Source organism: Anomalospiza imberbis, chromosome 1 (assembly GCF_031753505.1).
Source record: "Anomalospiza imberbis isolate Cuckoo-Finch-1a 21T00152 chromosome 1, ASM3175350v1, whole genome shotgun sequence".
Classification (NCBI taxonomy): domain Eukaryota; kingdom Metazoa; phylum Chordata; class Aves; order Passeriformes; family Viduidae; genus Anomalospiza; species Anomalospiza imberbis.
In genome coordinates, this window is record NC_089681.1 from 130,246,644 (window position 1) to 130,271,851 (window position 25,208).

At 37.3% G+C, this 25,208-nt stretch overlaps 1 protein-coding gene across 2 annotated transcripts in view; it reads right to left on the reverse strand.

Annotated features, from left to right (window-relative positions):
* The window catches only part of ZNF804B (zinc finger protein 804B), a 226,551-nt gene that overhangs the window by 25,907 nt on the left and 175,436 nt on the right, over nt 1-25,208 (reverse strand). For both annotated transcript variants that reach the window (XM_068211798.1, XM_068211790.1), the window contains exon 2: nt 5,817-5,960. In XM_068211798.1, coding sequence (XP_068067899.1) covers nt 5,817-5,960 — 144 coding nt within the window. The remainder of the gene's footprint in view (nt 1-5,816; nt 5,961-25,208) is intronic.

The window sequence follows — 25,208 nt, forward strand, 5'->3', positions numbered from 1 at the left end:
AGAAACTAGACTAGACTAGAAATGTCAAGAGTGTGCTGTTTCCAATGGAAGAGAAAGATGCGCTTAAAAGTATAGAGCAGAGAAAATTGTTATTTCTATTGTAGATTAATGAATAAATAAAACAACAGTTGAGAATTCCACAGCATCCATACTCCCAAATTCAAGAGAAAAAAAATATTGCAAAGAAGCAGAAGTGTCTGACAAATGTTATCCTGGAGGAGGTGATCATTCTAAATAATTGTATAGTGGAGATAGTTAAAATATAAACTTTTAATATATTTGTCTAAAGTAAGAAATAAGCAGGAATTTCACTGAATTTAAAGAATACTTTGTAGAAAAAAATCTGTGAAACTGTTGACTGCATTGAATCATAATGTCAATATTCTGATGTAATTCCATCTCTAACACCTCACTCTTGCAAAATATATGAGCTTCCTTCATTTTATGCATTCAAATAATTTATTTTTTGAGGGGGCTGCTTATAGGGCTACCTCTTAGAAAGTTCAAAGTTTTCAGGACAGGGCCTAATTTTAAACCCTCTAAACTGCACACATACAGCAATTTATGTATGTGATAGTTGCTCTGGAGCATAGAAATCCAATAATCATATTGGTGCATAGAAATCTGTTGGTAGTTAAAGAAGACAGTGACTACGACATATAAAAAATTCTTACATCACTTCAAGTCCACTTATAAACCAGCTGTTTGAGGGAATCTAACATCATATTACTGTTTCTCTTGTTTGACTTCTTTCCTTTAATCTTACTGGGGATGTGAGGAATGTGAAAGTTTTGTTACAAGTATGCATGTGTTTCTTGACAAGCATCAAACCAAGGTGATTTTTTATGAGTTACAGGAGCAGAATCCTGGTGACTGCTGACAGCACCACTCGCTAACTGAAAGGCAGAAATTATGAGGTTTTTTACCACTCAGATTGTTTCCTGAGGAGGCCCCAGAGTACAGACCCCAGGTGCAAAACTTGGCCCCAAGAAGTCAGGGCCAGTGCCCTGCTTTTAAAGGGTCAGCTCCTTACAGGACAATGTCCTGATGCAGAGGTACAGGAGCAGGAGCAACATGGAAGGACCTTGGCCCTGTCCACATGGGAGCACCAGAGGGACAGTGGGCCCACCTATGGTCCAAGGGAAAAAAACAGAGACTACACAAGCACACATAGTAGGGAACCTTCATGCTGGTGACTAATGACACCTGTCATTAGTGTGTTCTTACAGATAAATATATGTTCCTTAGTCCACAAGAAGATTTCTTAACATGTTTGCCTAATTTCCCAGATCCAGATCCTAAGGTGAAATTCTTCAGATATTACCAAAACAGTTATCTTTCCTCCAAATGAAAATTGTTTAGGTAATACAGGTTTACCTTGGCACCAAAAGACATGACTTACTTTTCCTCCAATAAACATAGAGATCCTGGAAAAAACACCCTCAAGATGAACTAATAAGATCTCAGCATTTACACTCATTCCTGGAGCTTTCTCTGAGTTAACTTATCAGTGCATTTTCTGGATGGAGCAGCAATGCCAGCTAAAATGTAAGCATATTTGGTAGCTTTGAAGTTTAACAGGAGCTAAATCTCTGCCTGAATTTGAGTTTAAATCCACAAGCACCATAAAGGCTTAAAAGTAAGTGCCAACAGCTGTACACACTAAATCAGGCTCTCATGCCAAAAATATAACCAAATGCTAGTATGCATGGATGTAAATACTAAAATACAGGTATGTGCATGTAAACTAGAGTAGACTGAAACTTCTGTTTGCTTACTTAGTACTGTCAAATTCAAGGACACTAAAATTTGTGTCGTAAGCTGCTTTTTATAGGTTTTTTTAGTTTGTGTACTTTTTATCACAGGAGAGAATGTGATGCATTTAACTGTATGGTTAAATTTTGATAACAAAACTAAAGGCTTGCTTTGTCATCAGAAACCCCAAGATGGCAATACAGTCTTGGTTTTCTTTGCTGCTTATATCTCTTATTGTTATTATCATCATCACAATTATTATATTGCAGTACAGATTTGTGATTTTCTCATTTGCTGACATCTAAAAGCCTTGCTCATGGCTAAGGATTATTTATACAAAAAATTGAAAGCTCCAACCACTTTGATGTTAACTGAATGAATGAACACTGTGCATGACCTGGAGTTATTAAAAGATTCCTTTTAATAATGTCAACCAAATAGACATCTCTGCTCGAGTTTGGCTTCATTTTAAAGATGCACACAACATGGTTAAAAAGAACTACACTTATATATTATTTTCAGCTTAACCTACTCCCACAGATATAACCTTTTCAGGTTTCAGGTGGAAGCCTGTCTTGGTTATCTATATCCTGATCACTTTTAAATGAATTCTCATCAGGACCCCTGTGCTTTTTGGTGTTCAGATAGCTTTGGCAGAGCCAAGGTACCCCGTTCTGATGCAGTTCACTTTTACTGCAAAGAATACAGCGAGCAAGCGAGAGCGAGCGTCCTTCACCTTGATGCTTGAGGAGAGAAACTGCAGATTTATCAAACAGGCTACTCCCTGTGACTGCTGCCCCCGACTTTATAAAGTCATAGGAAAAAAAACACAAAGGGAAAAAGCTGTGATTTCAAGTGGGTTAGCTGATACGTGGTGGACCAATGAGAGATGTATGCACAGGGCTGTATGGTGATGAAAGATTTGGTTCTCCCAGGAAAGTCACTCCCACTCCTACCCCATCCTTGCTCAGTATCAGGTTTAACAACACAGGGCTCAGGAGTGCAAGCTTCCAATCAGACAGATTTTCTGTGTTCATTTTATCCATCAGTGCACTGAAAGAAATTAATTTCCAATAGCAGGTAATATAAATGAAAAAGTCCTGTAGTGTGTGAGGAAAGATGTTGAGACTAATGCTGACAAGTCAACAAAAGGAATAAGAATTGTTTAATAGTGGGAAAATATTATTCAAAAATAATTAAATAATAACTCCCCAGGGTCATTACAGTGTTAGAAGATAATGAAGATATAGGCATTGATCTTTGATGGTCTGTCAAAATTTTATGCGTATATATGTACACATACATATTTTTATGCTTATAAATTTGAAGGTATGTAGCAAGCAGAGAGAGAAAGTATCTCTGAGTATACTGCTTTAGAATAATATAACACAGAAAGACAGCAGAAAGACCATTTATGCAAACAAGGCCAGACTGTCATCATAACATTTTGCAGCCTCTGTGGACAGGGAGGGCAATGGCTGGTATGCCAACTGCTAGGTCCAGGACTCAGCACTTCCTGCTATAACAACTGGTTGAAATCATCTATAAGAAAATGGATTGCAGAATTAATTTTATGAAACCATAATACTTGGAATTAAAGCCACAATTCTCTGAATAAAAATCTATTTCCTCTGGAAGACAAACAAAAGACTTATGATTAAGCACTCAGTGCAATATCCTTTTTTCTGCCTTTCTATCTTCTCTAAACTTCATTTCCACTTTAATACAAATTGTGAAGTGGTAGCATTTAAATGGGAAATCACATGGGAGGACTATTCTGTATTGTTACTGAGGTGCAAAGAGTGTCTTATTTTAATTTACTCTCCATTAGAAGAATTATGTTTAGAACATATCCATGCAGATTACTAAAGCTGCCCTCAAATTACTGCTGAGAAACAGAAAACATACATTCAGAGGAAGAAGCTCTTGTGGTGGCTAATGTCCCTCCCAGAATAAACATTTTGAAACGAAGCTAACTAAACCCACACAGGAAACCATAAATTAACTTTTTTTTTTCAAGATTACGCTGATAAAATCATGAAGAGAGGCTTTTCTGTGACTGCCTATAAAAGCCAGAGTAAACACTTACACTATTCCTAGAGGCAAACTAATTCTTTTCCCAGATTTGGCTGACCAGGTAAGAAGTGAGAGGGGAGAAGAGACTGAATTACCCTGTCACATCAGGAGGGTAGCTAGCTAATCCTGCACTAACCGAGCCTCTGAACTACATCTGAAAGGGCAGGATGAGGTGAGCTTGCACTGCCAGTTGATATTCTGTATGTGTCGTGCATTTCTCTGCAGACTCTCAGTTTCCAGCACTGTCTGGCAGCTTTTAAAGCAGTAAATTTATCCAAAAATTAAGAAGAGTTTTATTGCTTAAACAAGCCCTTTTATAAAAGAAACTTGCCAAAAACTCCCCTACCCAACAATCCAATCATAGTTGGTGCATGAAGCAGGCTGTTTGATTTAGCATAAACTGCTTTTTGCAGGGGGAGTGTGTGAAGAGGAAAGAGCCCAAATGGCTCCATTAGAGTTCAGATGCATTTCTGATGACTTAAAAAAACATCTGAAGGGTGAAAAAATCTTGTGTGCAGCAAACGGGAATTTATAGGGATTAAAGTCACAGGTTTAGGATCTGGAAAATAATTTGTTTTCTATTATTATAAAAAAATACGGATTAATTAATGGAATGGTGATGAGGGGAATTGCTTTTGATTTAATACATAAATGCATAACTCTGGTTTGGAGTGACGGGACAAAAGAGTCCCATTATAACCCATGGATAGCTGCCTGTGGTGCTTGAATTCAGCAGGATGGTTCAGCATTTGATGTGTGGGCAGACTTTAGGCAGTTTTTTAATAAAGTGCTGTGATAGATGCACACAGAAAATTCCAGGGTGATTTACATCCTCTGTGATAGTGCAGAAGACAATAAGATTGCTTTCAGGGAGAGAAAGGTGTTTTGCCTTTAGCATTGCTCATTTTATTCAACATAATTATTTCTAATATTCAGAAATACCTGCAACTTCTAATATTTCCACATATTTTTGAGGTAGCTCCTGATCCCCATGAACCTACAAGTGTCATCACACAGAGGACACTAATTCCCTGGCAAGATGGATGCACACAATACGTGAGCACTTAAATGCAAGCACTAGCAGAAATACAGGAGAAAAAGATCCATCCTCAGAATCTAGTAACATGTCCTTAGCATGCCAGGCCAGCTGATGTGATCTCTCACTTCAGAGGTTCAGAGACATTCATTCCTGGAGTTCACAAACCATTTTCTTTAAATTCTGAAGTGTTTATATGAATTAATTGCATTTTCCTTTAGTATTGCCAATTGAAATATGGATTTTGCTAAAATTGGAGGAAAATTGGGACACAGGAAATAAAGTTAATAGGCGCATATGGGTAAAATATACCTACCACATACAAATGTGATAAAACTGATACAAAATGTGATAAAAAATTAGTATTTATTATCTTTTTCCAGGAATCCAATGTTTCATAAGGGATTATTTTATATTGTTCTGTATGCAAGGAAAAATGTATTTTGCCTGACAAATATTATGAGGCATAGATTTTAACTCCAGAAACAGATGCTTTAAAAAAAAATAGACAAAATTCTTTTTTGCCCTTGAAACAGCACAACCAGCTTGAAACAGCATGGTCATATGCCTTCTAATACAAGCATGAAGAATAGAGGCTTTTCTGTGACTGGGAGGTTCAAAAGATGGACCTGGTCATTTGAGGAAGTGGTCTTTCCCCCTGCCTGTGGTTTTTAAGTTATTCCACATTTAAATTTATCAAATTAAGTCCAGACATCAGTATTAAGTATGTATCTAAAGCTACAGCTGAAGGTCTTTCAGTCAGAGTAGCTTAAAAGAAATTGTGATTAAAGCTAATATTTTCCATTTTATTTTAATGGAAAGTAGCATGTTAAAGTTGAAAGCATCAAATGATGAATTGTCTTCTACTTGGGTGAATTTAGAAACCTCCCACAATCAATGAGGAGGGAAGAGAGACCATTGTAACATGCAAGACATTTATCAGGGTTACCTGCTTGTGAGCGTGGTCATAAGAATTGATGTGGTTGTCAAATTCCTGGTGTTTGTGGTACTGCTTGTCACACAGTTCACAGTAGAAGTTAGCCTTCACATCCTCCAGGGCCTTTGCTGCAGCTTTCTCCTTCTCAGCATAGTCCTGCAAAGGCAGAAGCAAAGGGAAGCACTTCACCTGAGACCATGAACTCCTGCTTCAGCAGCTCTTTTATCAGGCACATTGCAAGCACTGGATAGCTGGAACACCAGATTCCATCCCAAACATGCTAAACAGGTTTTGGTCTTAAACAGGATTCAATAAAAGGGTTGTGTTTCTTGGGGAATTGTTCTTACTACTCATTGTAGGCTCTGCTGAAAGGAAAGTAGAGAGGAATGGGGTGCAGAGGAATACCATCAGGATACTGCCTAGCCCTTGGGCAGGAAAGCTGAGCAGTGAAGAACATAAGAAATAAGCCCCCAGTGTCAGCCTGTTAACTCTGACACCAGCCCCAGATTGCCCCAATATCTGCTCTTTCAGGTACTATTGCTCACAAGAAATAAAGTGGTTTAATCTGTTATTATGGCAGATTTTCTTTTGTGTTCTACTTTCTGACTTCTATGAAATATTCACTGGGGCCAGGCAGCTATGGCTGGCTGAGATTTCCCTGGAGCAGAGCCCCCTCCGCAAGAGCCTTTTCTGTTCTTTCCTGTCCTTCCCAACATCTGCATGAAGGGACACACCATCCAGCCTGACCAAACTGAAAGGAACTCACCCCTGCCTGACACAGGCCACAACCACTGAGGAGAGCACTAGCTCATGTCCAGGCTCATGCAAACACGCTGAAAACAGGGAAAACACAATTCGTTCCTGCATAGTTGCCTTTCATATCTCCCCAGTGACACAAGTGAGTGCTATGGAGAGTCAAATACTTCAATTCAACACATAACATAAGGTAAAATAGAAAATTTCAAACATAGGAGCAAAAAGTTACTGAACTCAAATTAATGCACTTAAATAAAGGGCCTGATATGCAAAACTGTCAGCAGCTTTTGTCAATCTTATTTCTTTTAAAAGTCCTTCATTATACTGTTGTTGTTATTTTTATGACACTTCCTCAAACATTTTGCATTGAAGTGCAAACTTCTGATATAGAAAACAAGAACAAAAAAGTTGGTAGAAGCTATTAATTTTGTATTCATATTGACAAGCTGATATTTCTTGAGCGTATGTAATATATTGCCAGGGATTGCAGTAATTCATCATTTGCTGTACTGTTTTACTCTCCTAAAGAAATGAGCCCTTTCTGCTGCCAGGCTTTCCATACTCTGCAGTCAGTGTTGTCTGCTGTCCACATGCTTTCACCACTCTTGGCGTGACAAACTCAGAGTGCATGAAAGCCAGGGCACGCTGCACATCTGGGACAGCCTGCTCTTAGCACATCACACTGTCCAGCACAGCTCCAGGGAGCAGAGTGGGCAGGAGGCTGGTGTTTGGGTATGGCAGATTAATATCAACGTACAGTTTGAGCCCTTCAGAGGGGGAGATGACTCAAATCTGAGACTTGGCCAAGCAACTGATGCTGGTTATTAGTGTGACTCACTGAACTTTGCACAGCTCTGTGCTGCGAGCCCTTCTGTTTTGCCCTGGTCTTTACACCCTCAGATCGGTGTGAGCAGGTCTTTTTTACATCATAGTTTTAGAGGCTTCCTTTGCTGATAAGACTAACTCCTCCTAAACTTGTCTGTCTAGAAGTTAGGTGTATGGATAAGACTGTATACTAAACTTCTTCTGTAAGAAAGAGAAAAATGCTAGGCACTGCCAAATGGTTATTAATCCCATCTATTTCAAAAACCCATTTTAGGATGAGATTAAATTCTCCAGAGGTTCTATCTCTCTCCGACCACTGCAAGGCTCTAAATTACTAACCTGGCCTACATCCTTAATTCTTAGATTGCTGAACTCAAAGATAATAAATTCTGTATTGTATTTCTTTAGATTCAATTCTAAATCTCCCCATGAAACTTGCATGAACTGACCTACTTGAAGACAGGAGGTCAAAGGAGAACACTAAGCCCAGAATTTTGATTTTAGATCCTATTGATGATACCAATGGCATACCAGTTCCTCCCAGAGGGGAAACATGCAAATAAATCTCTTTCCTGCGAGCATATAGCTCAGGTAGGTCAATATACTATAGTACACCCAGAAAAAAACTAACCTGAGCTAACATTTCTCCACTTGAGAGGCTGCTCAATTATGGTAGTTAATCCTTGATTGTATCAGGGAGAAATATACTCACAATCAAATAGTTAAATAGCTTTCATTAGTTATTTAAATTTACAGAGCCCATTAAACAGTGATACTTTTCAGCTTATGCTTCAGACCCATTGTTTTGCTAGCATTAATTATTCACCAGGCCTTTGATATAATTAAAATGCATAAATTAGAATGCGGATGCAATAGTATTAATTATGCAGAGATGTCTTCCCTGAAAATCAAGTTTTGGAGGCAACATATTTTTATTCTAAACTGGTAAAAATGTAAGTTTTGCATTCACTGGAAGCCAGCCAAAGCATAATTGTTTTGCAGGAGGGGTAGTGGGTTGGTTTTTCTGGTGTTTTTGTTGTTGCTGTTGTTGTTTTGGGTTTTTTGTGTTTTCTTTTTTTTTTTCCTGGTCTGAACTGTCAATTAAATGCTTACATCCTGCTCCATCTTTCCTTCTGCTGAAGGAGAAGCCTAACTGTTTAGGGTGAACGCACCACATTACTGCCAGTAAAGCACAGCTGAAACTGCTGCTCATGAGCATTCCAAACTGCTAACTTTATCTTTCTCAGCAGAAATTAATACAGTTCCCTTCACATAAAGATATTTTAAAATAGCAACAAGGCAGCTCCCAGGTGCATCCTAAGATAATCCTAAATACCTCCATTGCCTTATTGCTTAATTATGCTTGTCTACCATGGCAAAACATAGAAGTTCCTGCTTGCTTATCAATCAGATGCAGGGAAATTGAATGCCACATCACATACTTTAGAAAGGTCATGGATTTATTTTTTCTCTACAAAGACAAGAACTTCTAGCACTACTGTAAATTGTACATAGTCAAATGAATTTTCACATCGAGACTTCTAATATCATCTCACTAGGATTGTACAGACCAACAGTAAATTCTAGCTTGATAAATGTGAACACATGAAAGAAAATCTATGGAATTCCACCTGTAGAATGCATACGGGACCACGAAGGCCTGATCACACAAATGCAGACACAGGCAGGCAGCAAAGATGCACCAACACATTTTGAACTCTGAATCTTCAGTGGTAAGGGATATATGTATCAGAGTCTCATAAGCTTTATTCTGCATCATACCCTCCTTAGTAATGGCACTTAGCCTGGGTAGACGTGTATACTTATAAGACAATCTAAGTTAGCTGTTCTGTCTTTGAGTCATGGACTTGAAGTGCAAGCTCATGTAAAGGGTGATGTCATTCTTGTAGGTGAGAACTCCTAGAAATGGTGGATTAACTAACTTCTGTGGTGCTGGATGCAGACAGTGAAGTGTATAAGGACAAACAAGTGCAGAATATGTCTCTAAAGGCATTTTTTCTAGAAGCCTGCAAAATGATTCCATATTATAGATTTTAATTGCATTCACATCAATTTGACCCACAGAGGCACACAACTGTAATAATTGTTTAGGTATTGGATTAATTTAAAAAAATACTTCTCTTGCATGTTAGGCTAGAAGTGCTTTCACTTAGCAGCTACATACTTTTGCAGTATGCTTCGTATTGTGAAAATGCAATTAATGGTAGCTGACATTTCATTTTCTAATATGGGGAAAATCAATGAAAAATCCCATGTAACTGAGTTTTCTTGAATGTTGCCACTGACATATAGTCAATTAGAAATCATTTATTAAATCTAGAGTCTGTAACAGATATTTAATAGACTGAATGGCCATTAAAGGATGCTGATCTAGACAAAACAATACCACATTTCTTGTCTCAGTTACTGATAGTAAATATATCTGCTATCTTCAAATGGACTAAGGTGAAAAGTAGGTCACTTGATAACAATAAAACTTGCAGAGGCAATTTTCTACAAACCCATGGATTTCTATAAATATAGTGGAGTAAATGCATGGTGCTTGTAATAGAATATGAGAAAAATATAGCGTCATTAGCCCACTTTTGATTACCTATTTCTAAATTAGAATGCAAAGTTAGTGACAGAACAGCTAACTCACATTAATGCAGAGCTCAGTAAGTGACAGACTGCTTCCTCTTCTGGGACATAGGCAATCAGTTTGGCAACTTAAATATAATTTTGTGAACCAGATTAGATATGAATGCAAGTTTTAAATACTTATGCAACTACAGAGATGCCTCCTGGGGGTTCTCAGGCTAGAGGTTAAAGGAGAAATAGGATGAATATAAGCACATGAATTAGCTACCGATTACAGTCTACATCTAAGACTTTTAAATATATTTTCATTAGTGATTTAGATGACAAAATGAATTGTGATTATCTATGAAATCTATGAATGACACTAATTAACAGAATAGGGCATACAAATGCTTTAGGGACCAGGATCAAGATTCAAAATTACAGTAATAATCTTCAGATATGATCTTAAATCAGCAAGATAAAATTCAGTAAGATGTTTGTCAAGTGCTGCACTTTGGAGGGAGAAATCACTTTCATCAATACTAGATTAGGAATAGCTGCATAAAAAATGAAAACGCAAGGAAAAAGGTCCAAGAGTTAGAGTGGAAAAGAAACCAAATGAAAGTCAACAAAGAAAGTCAAGGCAAATCACATTCTGACATGTTAATAGTGATGTTATAAGTAAGATGCTGAGGGTAATTATTCTACTTGACTCAGAATTGGTGAAATGTCAGCTGGAAAATACTCTTTGGCACGTCTACACTAGCAAATAACTTGGCTTCTAGAATGCGACCCTCTGTCATTCCCACTCTATGTGTGATAGTTCATTCCTGGACTTTTTCATTTCAGAGTTCCCTTGGAGATAAAAAAGATTGCAGTTCCAAAATAACATTAAGTGCAGGGACCACACTCTACAGGCAGCAAGGATGAGACACCACAAACCTCTTCATGCCCTGTACAGCCTTACAAAAACTCAAAAGATTTTATCAAAGAAAACAACATTTGCATGCCATAAGAAAACATGCAACATCATGTCACAAAACATGATTAAACATGATTAAACTCCAGCAGTGATTTAACGTGGCCCTTACAATTCATCATAGAGACTGAAATAAAAAACAAATATAATAATTACACATAACAGTACCAGACAGAGGAGACTTCAGACAAAATGGACACATGGTCAGTTTGTCCTGGGGTGTATGTACATTTTGGGGAAGACCAAAATGTAGATGTAGCCTTTGAGACAGTTGTCTTCCCACAACTCAAGAAAGACATAGATGTATTCGAGAGATCTTTGAGCAAAAGTGTAGGTAGGGATCAGGGATTTAAAAGTAAGTTACATGCCTAAATTAGGCAAACTAAATCCAGTCTGTAATTCATATTTTAATTGGCTCATTAGTGTGAGCACTTGTATATAACATTTTTGAGGGAAATATATAGCACTGCCCAGGCTGGTACAAAACATCTGTGAGTGATCAGGACCTGGGCATAGATGTGTAGAAACAGCAGTCATAGAAGCTTCATTTTGAATGCTCGTTCACCACATCTTCCAAATTCACCAGTTTTAGGGATACTTGCACATAATTTCAAAGTCCTTATATATTTTCTTCTGCAGCTAGAGTGAGATAGATTTTAAACGATCTTTAAAACTCAGCAGGCAGGTGATAGAATGCAGGAAGTAATCAAAGTACTTGTGTGGAGTGGGAAACTTGAGTACCACAAAAATGTCCAGATATTAAGATATGTAACTGAACATCAGGTTGTTTGAAATTAATGAATTTTTCCCTGAAAGCTCTCTTTTTTTTTTTTTTTTTTTTTTTTTTTTCTCCTTGGAGAAGACTGTTCACTTACCTAAAGACTTTCTTAGGGAAGTTTAGCTGTGGAGATAGAATAAAAAGCAAGTGATTTGTTCAGCTGCAATAGCTGGCAGTACAGAACATTTTCATTTATCTCACATATGTTCTGCCATTCTCCACCTTGAAAACTCAGTGCATAGTTTCTGCCACTGTGGGATCTGTAGTGAGGATTTACAGAGCCGTCTATTGCAAAGGATTTTTTCTTCAAAGGCAGTAAATGCTGCCATTCTCAGCTGACTCATAGAGGGCAACACCTAACTTCTGCAAATAAATACATCTTCATATTTTTCACACTCAGCCAATTACTGCAACATTTTCAATCATATGCACATCCATTTGCTACTAGAATGCTGAGAAGTGTAGGATTTTACTGCTGCTTTTAGCAGGTCCTACAGGCCTGCTGGGACTAATAGGACATGTAAACCAATTCCTAACCTATTTACTATCAAAATCATCAGTGTTGATTGGAACAAACCTTATAGACATAAGAATTTAGAGAACATGAGCAGATCTATTCAGATCTTCAGATTTTTTTTTATTTTCTAAGACAAATGGTTACTTCTGGTAACTTTAAAAAGGAATTTAACTTTGAGATTTTCTATACTTATTTTCAACATTATAAATGGAGCATACAACCACAAAAAATCTTTTTTTGTGGATATAGAGGGCATTTTTCAAACATCCTAATGTGATTCAACATTTTTCTCCTCATTTTCAGAAACTGGTGGAATTGAGATGATCAAGAGTTGACCTGCAAAGGTACTTAGGTACCTAACTGTACGTTGCATACAAAATTCTATGTATTCAGTTTAATTTTTAGAAAAATTTACGATTAATCAAATTTGGGTATTTACATAATTTTATATTGCAAATGGATATATCTAAAAGGAAGTATGTACTGGTTTTGGTTGGGATAGAGTTAATTTTCTTCATAGTAGATTAGTTTTCTACTGGGGTTAAAACATGATAGAATAATTATCAAAATATAATTTATTTGACTGAGAAAAAACTGCCTGGAATTGCATGCAGTGCAGAAATATGAGTTCTAAAATAAAGCCAGCTTAAAGAGGATATTAAAAATAGAGTGGAAATAACATAAATGTAAATAAAGTTCAATTTGAGAAAACAAAGGTGTAAAATGGAGATCAGTGATGAGCAGGGTCCCCACAGGGCCATACTGGGACCAGTGTTGTTCAATAACATCATAGATGACATAGTGGGATCAAGTGCATCTACAGAAGGTTTGCAGGTGACAAGAAGCTGAGTGGTGGGGTTGACATGCCTGAGGGATGGGATGCCATCCAGAGAGAACTGGACAAGCTCTGAACAAGCTCTGAACAAGGGGATGCATGTGAACCTCATGAGGTTCAACAATGCCAAATGTAAGGTCCTCCACCTGAATGAGGACAACCCCCAGCTGTAAAAGAAGGTGATAAAGGACCTGCTCCCATGTACTAAACAACTACTGAGATGCAGATTAAAAAAGAAATTAAATTGAATACAGCAAATAAACAATTTACAGACTGGGAAATACACTCAGGCATAAAGACCAAATGATAGATATAAATGTATATATCATTTATATACAATAGAAATAGAAATTATTATATTAACTTATATTTCAATAGATTCATATATTTAGGCTGGAATCCATACAGTTTCTCATCATCAGTGGAAAAGATGTAAGGACAACATTCACACTGAAGTTGCAGGTGTCATTTTAAGATGAAGCATGATATAAGGGGGAATATATGATGTGATTTGGTTGACTGAATTTGATTTGAAGATTTGGGAAAATCTTAAGTTGCACTAAATCTGCTTAATGATTAATTTAATTAGTTGCACTAAATCTGCTTAATGATCTTGCTGCTTGATTTTTTTATCTCTGGACCTCATTGTTAATATATCCCCTATATTAATGCTAGCATTAGCATTTGACTTACTGCTTTGAGTTTCGAAGCAAAAAGTCATTAAAGAAAAATTTCAAAATACAAACGCTGCCATTAAAGAACAACAAAAATGTTGCAATTCAGTAACTAGAGCAACAACCCTAAGAGGAAGAAACATGACTCAAGGATAGCCTGAGAACACAAAGGGCATCAGAACTGTCAAAACTAGTGGTGGTAGAGGCTGAAACAATTTCTGGGGTAACTGGAAACAGATGTGGGTTTCTTACAGTTAGGATTATATTCTTGGCATTTAAAAGAAAATTTAAAATGTTTTTTTGGGTAAGATTAAAAACATAAAAAATATAGAGAATCTCACTATAATTCCAACTACTCTGCACATATGGTTCAACGACCTTACATGTCAATATGACTGTGAAAAAATGTAGATAGAATAGAAATCTTTTTTTTTAAGTTGGAAAGAAGAACTATTCCTGTTATGAAGAAGAAGCAAAAAACCCGTCATTCACTTTTTCTTTATAGTCCTGCTTTTCTGCACAAATGTGAGTCCTTCAGTGAATCTGATTGTGACTTTTTTGTCTGCCTTCCATTCAAAGTCAATTCCTTCAATTTGTTCACTGATTCATACTATTTTCTCTCTCCTCCTCTCAGGTGATCATTTCTTTTATTCCTTTTCAGATGAGTGAGGTATTATCAATTAATCTGAAGAGTTAGTCCTCCATTTATGTCTTACTATTCTCACTTTTCCACTTGTGACTTTTAGAGTACAATGCTTGTTCTAGCACTGCATTTAATGGATTTATATGATGTATTTCTTTGTCTGTCATGTCTTTTCAGATTAAATGTACTTGACGTTTTTTAGGATCTTTGTACATTTTGACCTAAAGACTTCTTCTATAAAACACACACACACTCATATATATATATATATATATATATATATATATATATATAACTTATATGTAGTGTCTTTCATATCTGAGATAGCTAAAAGCACATTGCAACAATGATTTTGATCATTGTTTAGGAAATTGTGTAGAAAATACAGCATTTGATAGGAGCATAATAATAGTTACCACACAACTCATATATAGCTGTTAGAACAATTTTTATTAAGTGTCTTTTTCACAAAATACAGGCTAATCATACTAGATAGCATTTTATAGTCTTTAATAACAATAAACATTTAAATCTCTCTCTTTTAACATTGTTGGACTCTTTCTTTGCAGATACCACAATATTAAAACCAGTTCCTGTAGACTTATTCAATATCATAAATGATACAATATGTCTAATATCAGTGGGTTTCTTTGCTCATAGCAACAGAGAATAATTTTTAATTTTATGATAAAATATTAATAAACTATTAGCAAATCCAGATTGGCCAATTGAATTCTTATATTATGTATATTTGCAATATAATTCAGAGAATGTTTTACAGGGTAATTATTAATCATACACTTTATATTTATACCATTCACCTTTGCTTAAAACTCATCTATTTCACTCTACTGCATCATTGTTGCATTGTGTAGCATTTGATGCCAAGTTTTTAACCAGAAATCAGGGCATTTCTGCACATTACGTTTCTTTTTTTTTTTTTTTTTTTTGTTTTGTTTTGTTTTGTTTTAATAGAAGCCCAGAACACTGATTTATGTAAGATTTGTTTTTCTCAGAACCAGAGGTTATCCAAGGGAAAAAGGAATTCCAAATTGCTCTATGAAGTCCAAATGGAAAAACAAAGTTTATTTGCACACATATATATCCTTCGTTCTCCGCTCCCCAAATACATTCATGTGAGTTATAAAATTCTATATACTTTCTTTTGTTAATTCTTCAGTTTTATACAAGCTACAATTCCATGACCTGACCTAAAGCAAAACAAGAACCTTTTCATTTAAATGAAAGTATAATATTTGCATTCTGATTGGAAAAAATGCATGGAAGAGACAGAGAGAGGGAGATACAAAAGACATGAGTGTGACAGGAAAAGAGGGAGGAAGGAAGGAAGGAAGGAAGGAAGGAAGGAAGGAAGGAAGGAAGGAAGGAAGGAAGGAAGGAAGGAAGGAAGGAAGGAAGGAAGGAAGGAATAAGTTTTCTACCTCTATTTTATCCAAGTGCTTATGGCTTGAAGCTCACCCTGCAGCATACATGGCAATTAAAATTAGATGATTTTACAATACAACTGGACACGCAACTTGTAGATTAATGGCGCCCTATGGCAATTTCCAAAGTTAAACTCTCTGTCATCCCATATTCTTCAGCCTTGATGCAGGAAATCAGGACTCTTTCCTGCCTGGAAGGAGTCACTGTATTCAAGTGCCAAGTGGTTTTCTTGAGTTTTCATGTTCAGTGTACAACCACTCCAGGGGTACACTACAGAAACTTTACATCCCATGGTATTCTGTTCAATTTACAGGTGATTCTGAGTGGCTTCGCATCTTTGTTCTCTTGCCTTCTATTTTTTCTGGTCCTTCCTTTCCTTCATGTTACAACCCAAGAAGGAGACAGAATCCTGGTCCTTCCTGCCAGTTTCTGTGTTTACCAGACTGTATAATTGGTAGTGATCTTCAGTAATCAGCTGTAAGTCTGCAGTAGTTTTGATTACTTATTCATAGGAAAACAATGTAGCCAGAATATATCTTTAGAGCAAGTTTCTGGCCTTCATGAGGATGTGGAGTAACCCCCATGCTCACGATCAGTTGTTGCAGCTTGAGCCAGTTACCAACTTCTCTTTCCATGCTGTCAGCCAGGTTAAGGACACATTGCAAAAGGGTATGAAGGGCTATGAAAAAATGTTGGCCTGAAATGCTCCACCCTATCCTTATGCCTTGGTGAAGTCCGTTCCCAGAAGCTGGAACAAACACAGCTGTAGCTGCCTCCATCTGCAGCCCAGGCTCTAGCACAGCCCAGCAAGGCTGGGCTTTGAAACTGATTCTAATGAGATTGTAAGATTCAGCTATAACAAGCATAATAAAAGGGAAAACAAAACAAAAATGAAGATACCATTTAGATCCAGGGGGATTAATAGGAGAGAGGGTGAGCATATTCTTGCAGAGACAGATTTGAAAAAAAAAATCAAGATGTAGAAGAGAAAAATAGTTGTTTAAAAGACTACTATTTTTTTTTCCTGCTGTGGTATTTTGTGAGTAGAATAGTAATATGGTACAAAATTGATAGCAAACATCTATTGTGCTCTTGAATTCATCATGTTGGTATTAGGAACAGAGCTGTATAATGCAACATTCAATGTAAAATAAAATGTCAATGTCGGGGAAACAAAAGGTCTTAAACAGATTCTTTGCTGAACAAATAAAAGATGATCCATCCTCATCTTCCCTCAAATGAATAAACTATACAACATAGAGCTAATTCTGTCGCAAGTACTTGGTTGGGAATATGTTACCCACACGTAATGAGCACTTCTAGTGCTGCTGTGGAGACCTGAGCCTTCCTGAGACAACAATTCAAGCAGCTGATTGCTGTTTGATGCTGTAAAATGAGGTCTCCTGGGGTGTCCATTAATCCCATGAATTTACTGAACACAGGGCAATGTAGAGGTGCTTGATTTCAGAAAAATGAGCCAGGCTGACATCTCTCAACTTGAAAGAATATTTCTGGCTTCACCATCACCTATTATAAATACAAATGGGGAGTTCTCAGCTCCAAGAGTACGATCATTAAATTTCTTGCCTTACTATGTGTCACATTTCCAAAGAATGAGTCTTAAAGAAATGATCGTATTTATATCCATTACAGACTTTCTGGATTCTTCTTTACTTTTTAACTGTGATTCTGTGTTGAATATTTAATGATTTTAATGTGACATAAGTGAATAGTAGTGCCTAACTTTGATTTCTATAACCTGTTAGTCCAACCATTTATGTCATGAAACAACGCACAATCTTATTAGGTAATGGTGCATTTCCATAATGAATATGAATACAAGTGTGCAAGCTCTCTAACTCTTGATCTAATTAAAATAGATGAGTCAATGAATTAATGATGAGACATTTCCTTCCAGTATTTGAAACCTACGTAGTAAACTGTCTGTTCTTAACTAAAATGCAACGAACAAAAACCATTAATATTATCTCAGTGGTTTGCCACTGTCTTCACTGGAATGATACTTGTTTACATAACTGTATGTATGAAAGCAGAAGCAAGGGAACATCATTTTTATCTGTACACATACATACGGTTTATTTTCTCCTAGTCCTGAAAAGAGCAGGGAGTCAGGCTTGGTCATCCTGGGCCCCTTCAAACTCGAGATATTATAGGACTCTGTGGTTCTTGCAACAACACAGTCCTCTTGTACATTGACAATTCACTGAATTGCACAAGAGGGTCTGGGAACCACACTCAGTGATTTGTGTAAAGTCATGGGTGTACCCATAATTAATCTGAATGCAATTAATAAATTATTGGTAACTACAACTGAGTTGGTACTTAGAATAGGAATGAAAAGTTTAACGAAGAATTTATGTGGATGGGCAGAAAAAACCTCAACAACTTGGCATAGCAATTATATCAATAAGCCTGGGAGAATTATTTTATATGATGTGTTTCTTGTAATTACTCATCTTCTGCACAAACCTTCTATTGCTACAGTTTCTAAACCTTGTTATTTTATATCTATTGACACTTCACTACTTACATTTTGGTTCAAAGCAACCTCTTCTAGTGCATTTCCATGGCTGGTGATTTGGGTCTAGTGCACTTAACTTTCCTCATTGAACAGCTTTTTGCTACGCTGTCAGTATACTGTCTGGAAGACCCAACAGAGAATTGGCTATTATGAGATTTGATGCATTGCTGTGTAGCTAGGTTGTTCTGAGCTGGCTCACACTAGTATCAAAGCTATCTGATGCGATGTGCTCTCACTAGTGCAAGTATTCACAACCATGTTCCACACCTATGGGGAATAACACCAGTGCACTGTAGAAATGTACAGGAAAAAATGTTTTTGTCAGGTCTCATTGGTTGTATTTAGAGCCAGTCTCCACCCTTTTTAATACAAGTTCTATGCCACAGGAAATGTTTAAAAGCAGAAGTTCTGACTTGATTCATTAGGGCTTTGACTAGTTTATTCAGGACTTTAAGTCTGTAGTAATTTAACAGAAATCAGGACTTCATTTGCATTATAACAGGTGTGATCAAGTGAGATTCAAACTTCATAACAGCAGTTACTGCTGGCCTGCAAATATTCTTTTTACCCATTTGAGAGGAACACAGCTCTTAAATGCTGGACACTTAGCCTTATTCTGTGACCTCTATTCTAGTGATGTCTGACTTATGAATTCAGTACAAGATATTTTCATATATTCAAAATACTTATCCTGTTCCAGAAATAGCACCCCATGTTCCACCCTTAGCCCAGTGAACTGCATGACTACATCTTCAATAATTTTAGTGAGTGAAGATATCTAAAAAGCATGGAAAAATGTGACAAAGAAGATGACTAGAAAATAAAGGGACAAATGACAAAGCACCCAAGGGAAAACATAGTCATGGAAGATTATGGAAAGAAAATCTTCATGCTAATTACCTAACTGAAAGGAAACCTCAGCATGTTGATATACATTCTTCAAAATTTTTCTATTTAGTGTCTGTAGTATAGTATGTATATCAAAACTACAAAACTATTCTATAATTCCATCTAATATATATATTACATACATCATATTATTTTACTATTACAACAGTAGTAAAATAGTGATGCAAATATGCTCTATATAATACCAAATCAATGTTAATAATACATTGCTAGATTTTTACTATGTTATTAATATTTAAAATTTATATATGATATTATTGTATATAAATGATGAGAACTTGGCATCACTAAATCTAAATAATGCTTCAATATTATACTCAGCTATAAGGAGAAATTGTGTTACTACTATCCCTGCTACCAATTTGGCTGTCCTAATAACCTGTATTTTCACAAGTCACTTCAAGTAAACATATGGTGCCATCGCTTTTTGTATAGTTTCAATATCTTGAAATTTACAACAGCATGCAAAGCTACTTCAAATACAAAAATTCTTTTTTGATTTTATGGTTAATGTTGAAAAATGTCTTTTTTCACTTTGTTTCATTTTTACTGAAGATGCCATAAAAGAGAGGCTACTTACAATAATGGGAGTTTATGGCAAGTCAATCTTTTAATAATATATTTGTCCCTAGTTTCTCTGTTTTAGATTTTAACTCATAATAAATTAACTATTAATAATTAACTCATAATAAATTAACTAATAATAAATATAACAATTTTGGCTGGTACTCCAGATAAAACACGCAGAGGTCCATGAACTAAAGTATTTTCTTCAGTAGATACTTCTCAAAAATTTCTACTCATAAAAGTCATAGTTAAGTCCTGGCAGTCCTTATCACAACTGTTCAAGATGTACTGTTCTAAAACAAGCACTTGCTTGGTTATGCATGCATAATAAACCCTCTTACTGAATTTGCTTCTCCTTACCACTTCTTCATTTGCAAATGTAATACATGCTTGCATGCAGAATAGGATAATGAATTTAATGTCATGCTTATATTTTCAACAAACAAAAAAGTAGTCAGCATACAATAAAATAATGGAAAATTAAAGTGACAAAGCAAACAAGATAGTCATACAACAGGCACAAACCCAGCCTATTTCAGGCATTATTTAATTCAGAAATTATACTCCTGCCCAGAAAATCTATCACATATCAAACAAAAAATCTGGATTTTTTGAAACAGTAATTGCCCACCAAGACATTTTCTGAAGTGACTTAATTTCTGCTCAGATCCTGTATTTGATAATTAGTTGTATTGCCCTGAAATGTAATGATGTGACACTGGCATCTAATTTTGGAATAAATGCAACCCTGCAGAGAAAACCTACTTACTATTCTCTGCCCCGCCTTGAGCAAAATTCAGGAGCTTGACTAGTGCTCTGCACTGGGTTGAATTCCATTTACAATGAGTGTCAGTGTGCAGATTTAAAAAAAAAAATCAAAGTTACTGGAGGAAAGGCAAAGGCTGGACCTCGTCTGAATTAACCACAGCTTTATGTGGAGTTTAAGCTTATTTTCCCCTTTGTTTGCAAACTCATGCTAAACAACCAGAAGGAAATTCTGAATTTCTCATGCACAAAAGGGTCTTCCATGTTTGCATTCACCTTGGTTTCATTGAAATAAGGCTTCTTTCTTCTAGTCACTTGAGTTGTTGAGGACATTTGGGGTTGGTTGGACTCTAGGATCACAAAAGCTGCTCACATGCTCTTAACAGATTGTGGAAACTTGTGTTTGAGTACAGTGTAATCATTGCTCTGGTATAACACCATCTGTAGTTCAGCCAGGGCACCTCATACAAGAGATTTGAGATTCTGAAGGCAAAACAAAATTAATTGCAGTGCAGGCTTGAGAAACTTAAAATATCTATATTTGAGGCTATGCGTTTTATTTACTCTTTAAACTTAAGTATGCTAAAAATAAAAAAACAGGTGCCAGGCAGGGGTTCTTCAGGGAATGTGTCCACCTCTGCCTTAGGATTTTGGATCAGAGCAGTAGCAAGCTCCTGAAGCAAACTCCTTTTCCTGCAGGTTGATTTGGTTCACAAAGCAGCTTGGGTTCACAAAGCAGCTGGCTTTCTTTCAAGAAAAACTGCAGCATAAGAACTGCCCAGGATACATGATAAATGTGCCTCAACCACAATGGAAACATAAAAGTGCAGACTAACTTATCCTGCAAACACCTTTGAGCCACATGTGTAGTGGGGACCACTGCTCCTAGTGAGCATCCTAAATCTTGTCCAAAGAAAAATGTCTGAACAAGGTTGATGTAGGTGTCTCAAAACCAACCCTTTCAATTCACAGATCCACTCCTACTAACTGGAATTACTGTTCACGTAGACAAGGCCTGGCTCCATGGTAGTCAGAACAGCTTATGATCCCCTTTTTTAACTTCCCCTACCTTCTCTACTACATTTGGCCCTGATTCACCTGAACTCAGTAAAGCACAAAGGTTTAGCTACATACCAGTGGGGCATTTGTAAACATATTGTATTGTACATCTCTTCCTTGGGTGACAGCTGGGTTGTTAGACTGCTCTCCACCTTTCCAGATTTGAGGGCTTTATGTTAAAAATAAGAACAATAGCTTGCTGAGTTATGTTAAAAAATCTTTCTCCATAGTCCACCCTGCATTCAGCCTGTCATCAAGAAGATGGGGTCAAACACTAGAACTGCTCTGTGAAGAAGTGAAGGATAGCTTGTAGTTTTAAAATAGCAGTGGAAAGAATGTGAGCCCCCATAGTGAATTTTCCCCCTATTGCACTCAAGAAAAGAGTAATCTCTAACTTACACAATAAGGTCACTGTGTATAGGGACTGATTTTTCTTTTCTATCAAGGAGACACAAATATAGCTTAGGTTCTATAAACTGAACATTTTGATAACACTACAGTCAGGTCAATTGAAGTGGAACTGGTACAGAAACATTATCAAGCATCATTTCAGTAGTGTGTGGCTCTCTTCCAGGGGTGCAAATATCATTACAACATGGCAAAGCAGTCTACGAACCGGATTAGCTGAACAGCCATTATCAGCACTCAGGAAAATAATATCAGTGACTGACTTCACCTGCTTGAGTGGTTTAAATGTCCTGCCTTTCCATACTGATAACATTTGGCACCACCTGCAGTCTGAAGACAGCATAATTTTGTTTGATGTAATTATAGAACCATAGCAATTTTTGATAGAGAAGAAAAGACATATAGTCTAGGTCATCTTGTCCATCTCCCTGTAACTACATGAAAGTTGCCTGGCCATGTGCCTGAAGTGTATTAGAATAAGACCTGCTTTTTTGCTCCTGTGTTGTTTTCTTTATTGGATTTATTGGTTGGATTTTCAGATTCAGAGCAGTAGAGTTCCCAATAGCAATGCTATTAGAGTCTTTCCATAGGGAAAATGCTAGTAATTTGTTTTGGCAGAGAAGAATAAGAAGCGAGATGTTATTTTTAGAAATGTTCAAAAGATTTTCCTCAGGGTTTAATCTCCCCAGCACAGGATGTCTGTATGCAGGAGAACACTTTGGCTTGGTATGGGCAAGTGTTTTCCTGTAGTCCAAAGCTGGCAACCTGGCTTGGAGGCAGTCAGGAAATTTGTACTGCCAGGTGGATTTTGAATTGATTCAGGTGGATTTTGAATACAATGTGATTCAATACAAAGAACTATTTAGAGGTTAGGCTCTCTCCTAACATTACATGTATTCTTGTAGCCCTCTTTAACTACTGGAAGGTGCTATAAGGTGTCCCTGGAGCCTTCTCCAGGCTGAACAATCCCAACTCCCTCATTGTCTTCATAGAAATTCCCAGTGCTCTGACCATCCCTGTGTCCCTCCCCTGGACTCACTCTAAAAGTCCATGTCCTTCTCATATACCATATATACAACATCAACCTATAGTCTATGAGAAAAACCTATAGTCTATGAGAAAAAATTTTAAGTTTCCCATTCATCCCTGTAATGTTTTTTTGCTTGGAGCAGTGCTGTAGTAGACATTTGATTGGTAGTATAAGACTAGTTTTACCCTAGTTATAGGAATGAATTCTCACTAACTGTAGTTTTGCTCGGGGTGAATTCTGATGCAAATAATGATGTACCACACATACCATGGGTAGGTGGTACAACACAGACTTGATTTAGAATGCCAACCTATTTATAAAAAAATCTACCAATAAAATGCCATCATCAGCTTTGAATTGTATCCTGAGATTTTTCTGAGGCCACAGAGAAGCATGCTACAGTACATTATCAGTCTGTAGTTGCTTGCTATTTGCACAGCAGTAAGCTTGCATGGTTCCATTAGCTTGCTCAGTTTAGGCACAAAAAGATCCAACTACAGATTCAATACCAGGGCAAGAAAAGCTAGAAAACAGATGCTGACCTCTGGCACCCATGGAACATTTCCACACTCAGTTTTCCATTATCCTGGAGGGTGTTCTCATTACCAGCTCCATGCAAAGTTTTCCTAAGAGCAGTGACGCAGAGAGCACTGTAAGAATGATTGCTCCCATGGACTGCCAAAGCATTACTTGCAGCTGAGTAACAGAAGATGACTTTAACAAGATAGTCCTACTGAGAACAAACTTGTGTGGTCATAAGTGCAGGCCTTTCGAAAGGTAATAACTGCATGGCTATGACACCTAAGGACAGGTATTGAAACATGCATTGCCCAGACTCTCCTATTGCAGAGTCAAGGGCTGGGGTTTGGTTCTGCTGCCCACAAGTGTTCACTGCTGCCTGATGTGTGCTTAGTCCTGCTCTGTCAGAGCATCAGTCTTCTTTAGATCCTCTCTCCCACCTGTGCAGTAGCTTTTAGCTCAGGTGCTCTCAAGGGTGAGTGCATCTAACATCCTGTCAGCAGAGCATGGACTGTGAGAAGTCCTGCACTCAGGATCCACTTCAGAGCAACATGAGCTGCTCTCTAGACTACATGGCCTGTGATGGCCAGAGGCTTAGTGGGAGATTTTGAGCTCCTTTTGAGATTCCTCTGGTATCAGTGCATCCATACAGGGTTGTTTGATGCACTGGACTCTACTCAAGACTCACATCCTTCTAGAAGAGCTACTGTCGGAGTCCAGGACATCCCTCTGGCTGCCCTGACTGTCTCGAGACCTTGGCAGGGGTCTCAGAGACCCTGGCACAAAGTCGAAAAAATCAGTGGCTTCGATTTTAGCCTGTGGAAAAAGCTGTCAATTTTATATGAGGGATTACAAGCCACAAGGGTTTGAATAGTGTGATAGTGAAATTAACACAGGGTGAAAAATAGAATTTTGAGTTTTTTAAGATAAGGGATTCAGGGGACAAGATGGAGGGATTTGGCATGTCCTGACCTTCTTCTTGTTCTTCTTGTCCTCCATGTCTTGCTGTGACAGTGACACTTTTCTATTGGTTTAAGGTAGAGACACACTGTCCAACATAGATCTTAGGTATTGGTACAGGAACTGTAAGCATGGTACACGTAGTTTTGAGTATATAATGTGGGAGCCGCCAAAGGCTTGGAGCAGATGCCCATGGCTTCCTTGTTAGGCAGAGCTCGGCCGGTCAGAGAGAAAATGTATAGATAAGAAGAAATAAACGACCTTGAAAACGCAATCAGATGCATTCCAGGCTTCTTCTTTGGCTGAGTTGGGCTAGGGAAGCAAAGACTCCTTATGATCTCTTGGGGTCACCCAGACTGTCAGAATCCTGAGAGAAATCGACAAGCTACCTGGGAAGCAGATTGAATATCCTTGGGCATTGGAAATTGTTACCAGATGAGGAAGACCAGGAACTGAATCCTGTCAATAACCCATTTCTAGGGAACAGATATTTCTAGATGTTTCAGTCTGGAGATGAATATAATTTGGGAAAGTAGATCCAGTGCTTACAGCAAAGGGAAAAACTGAAACTTTATCATATCTTTTCTGCTGGCACTTGTAGCTGACAAG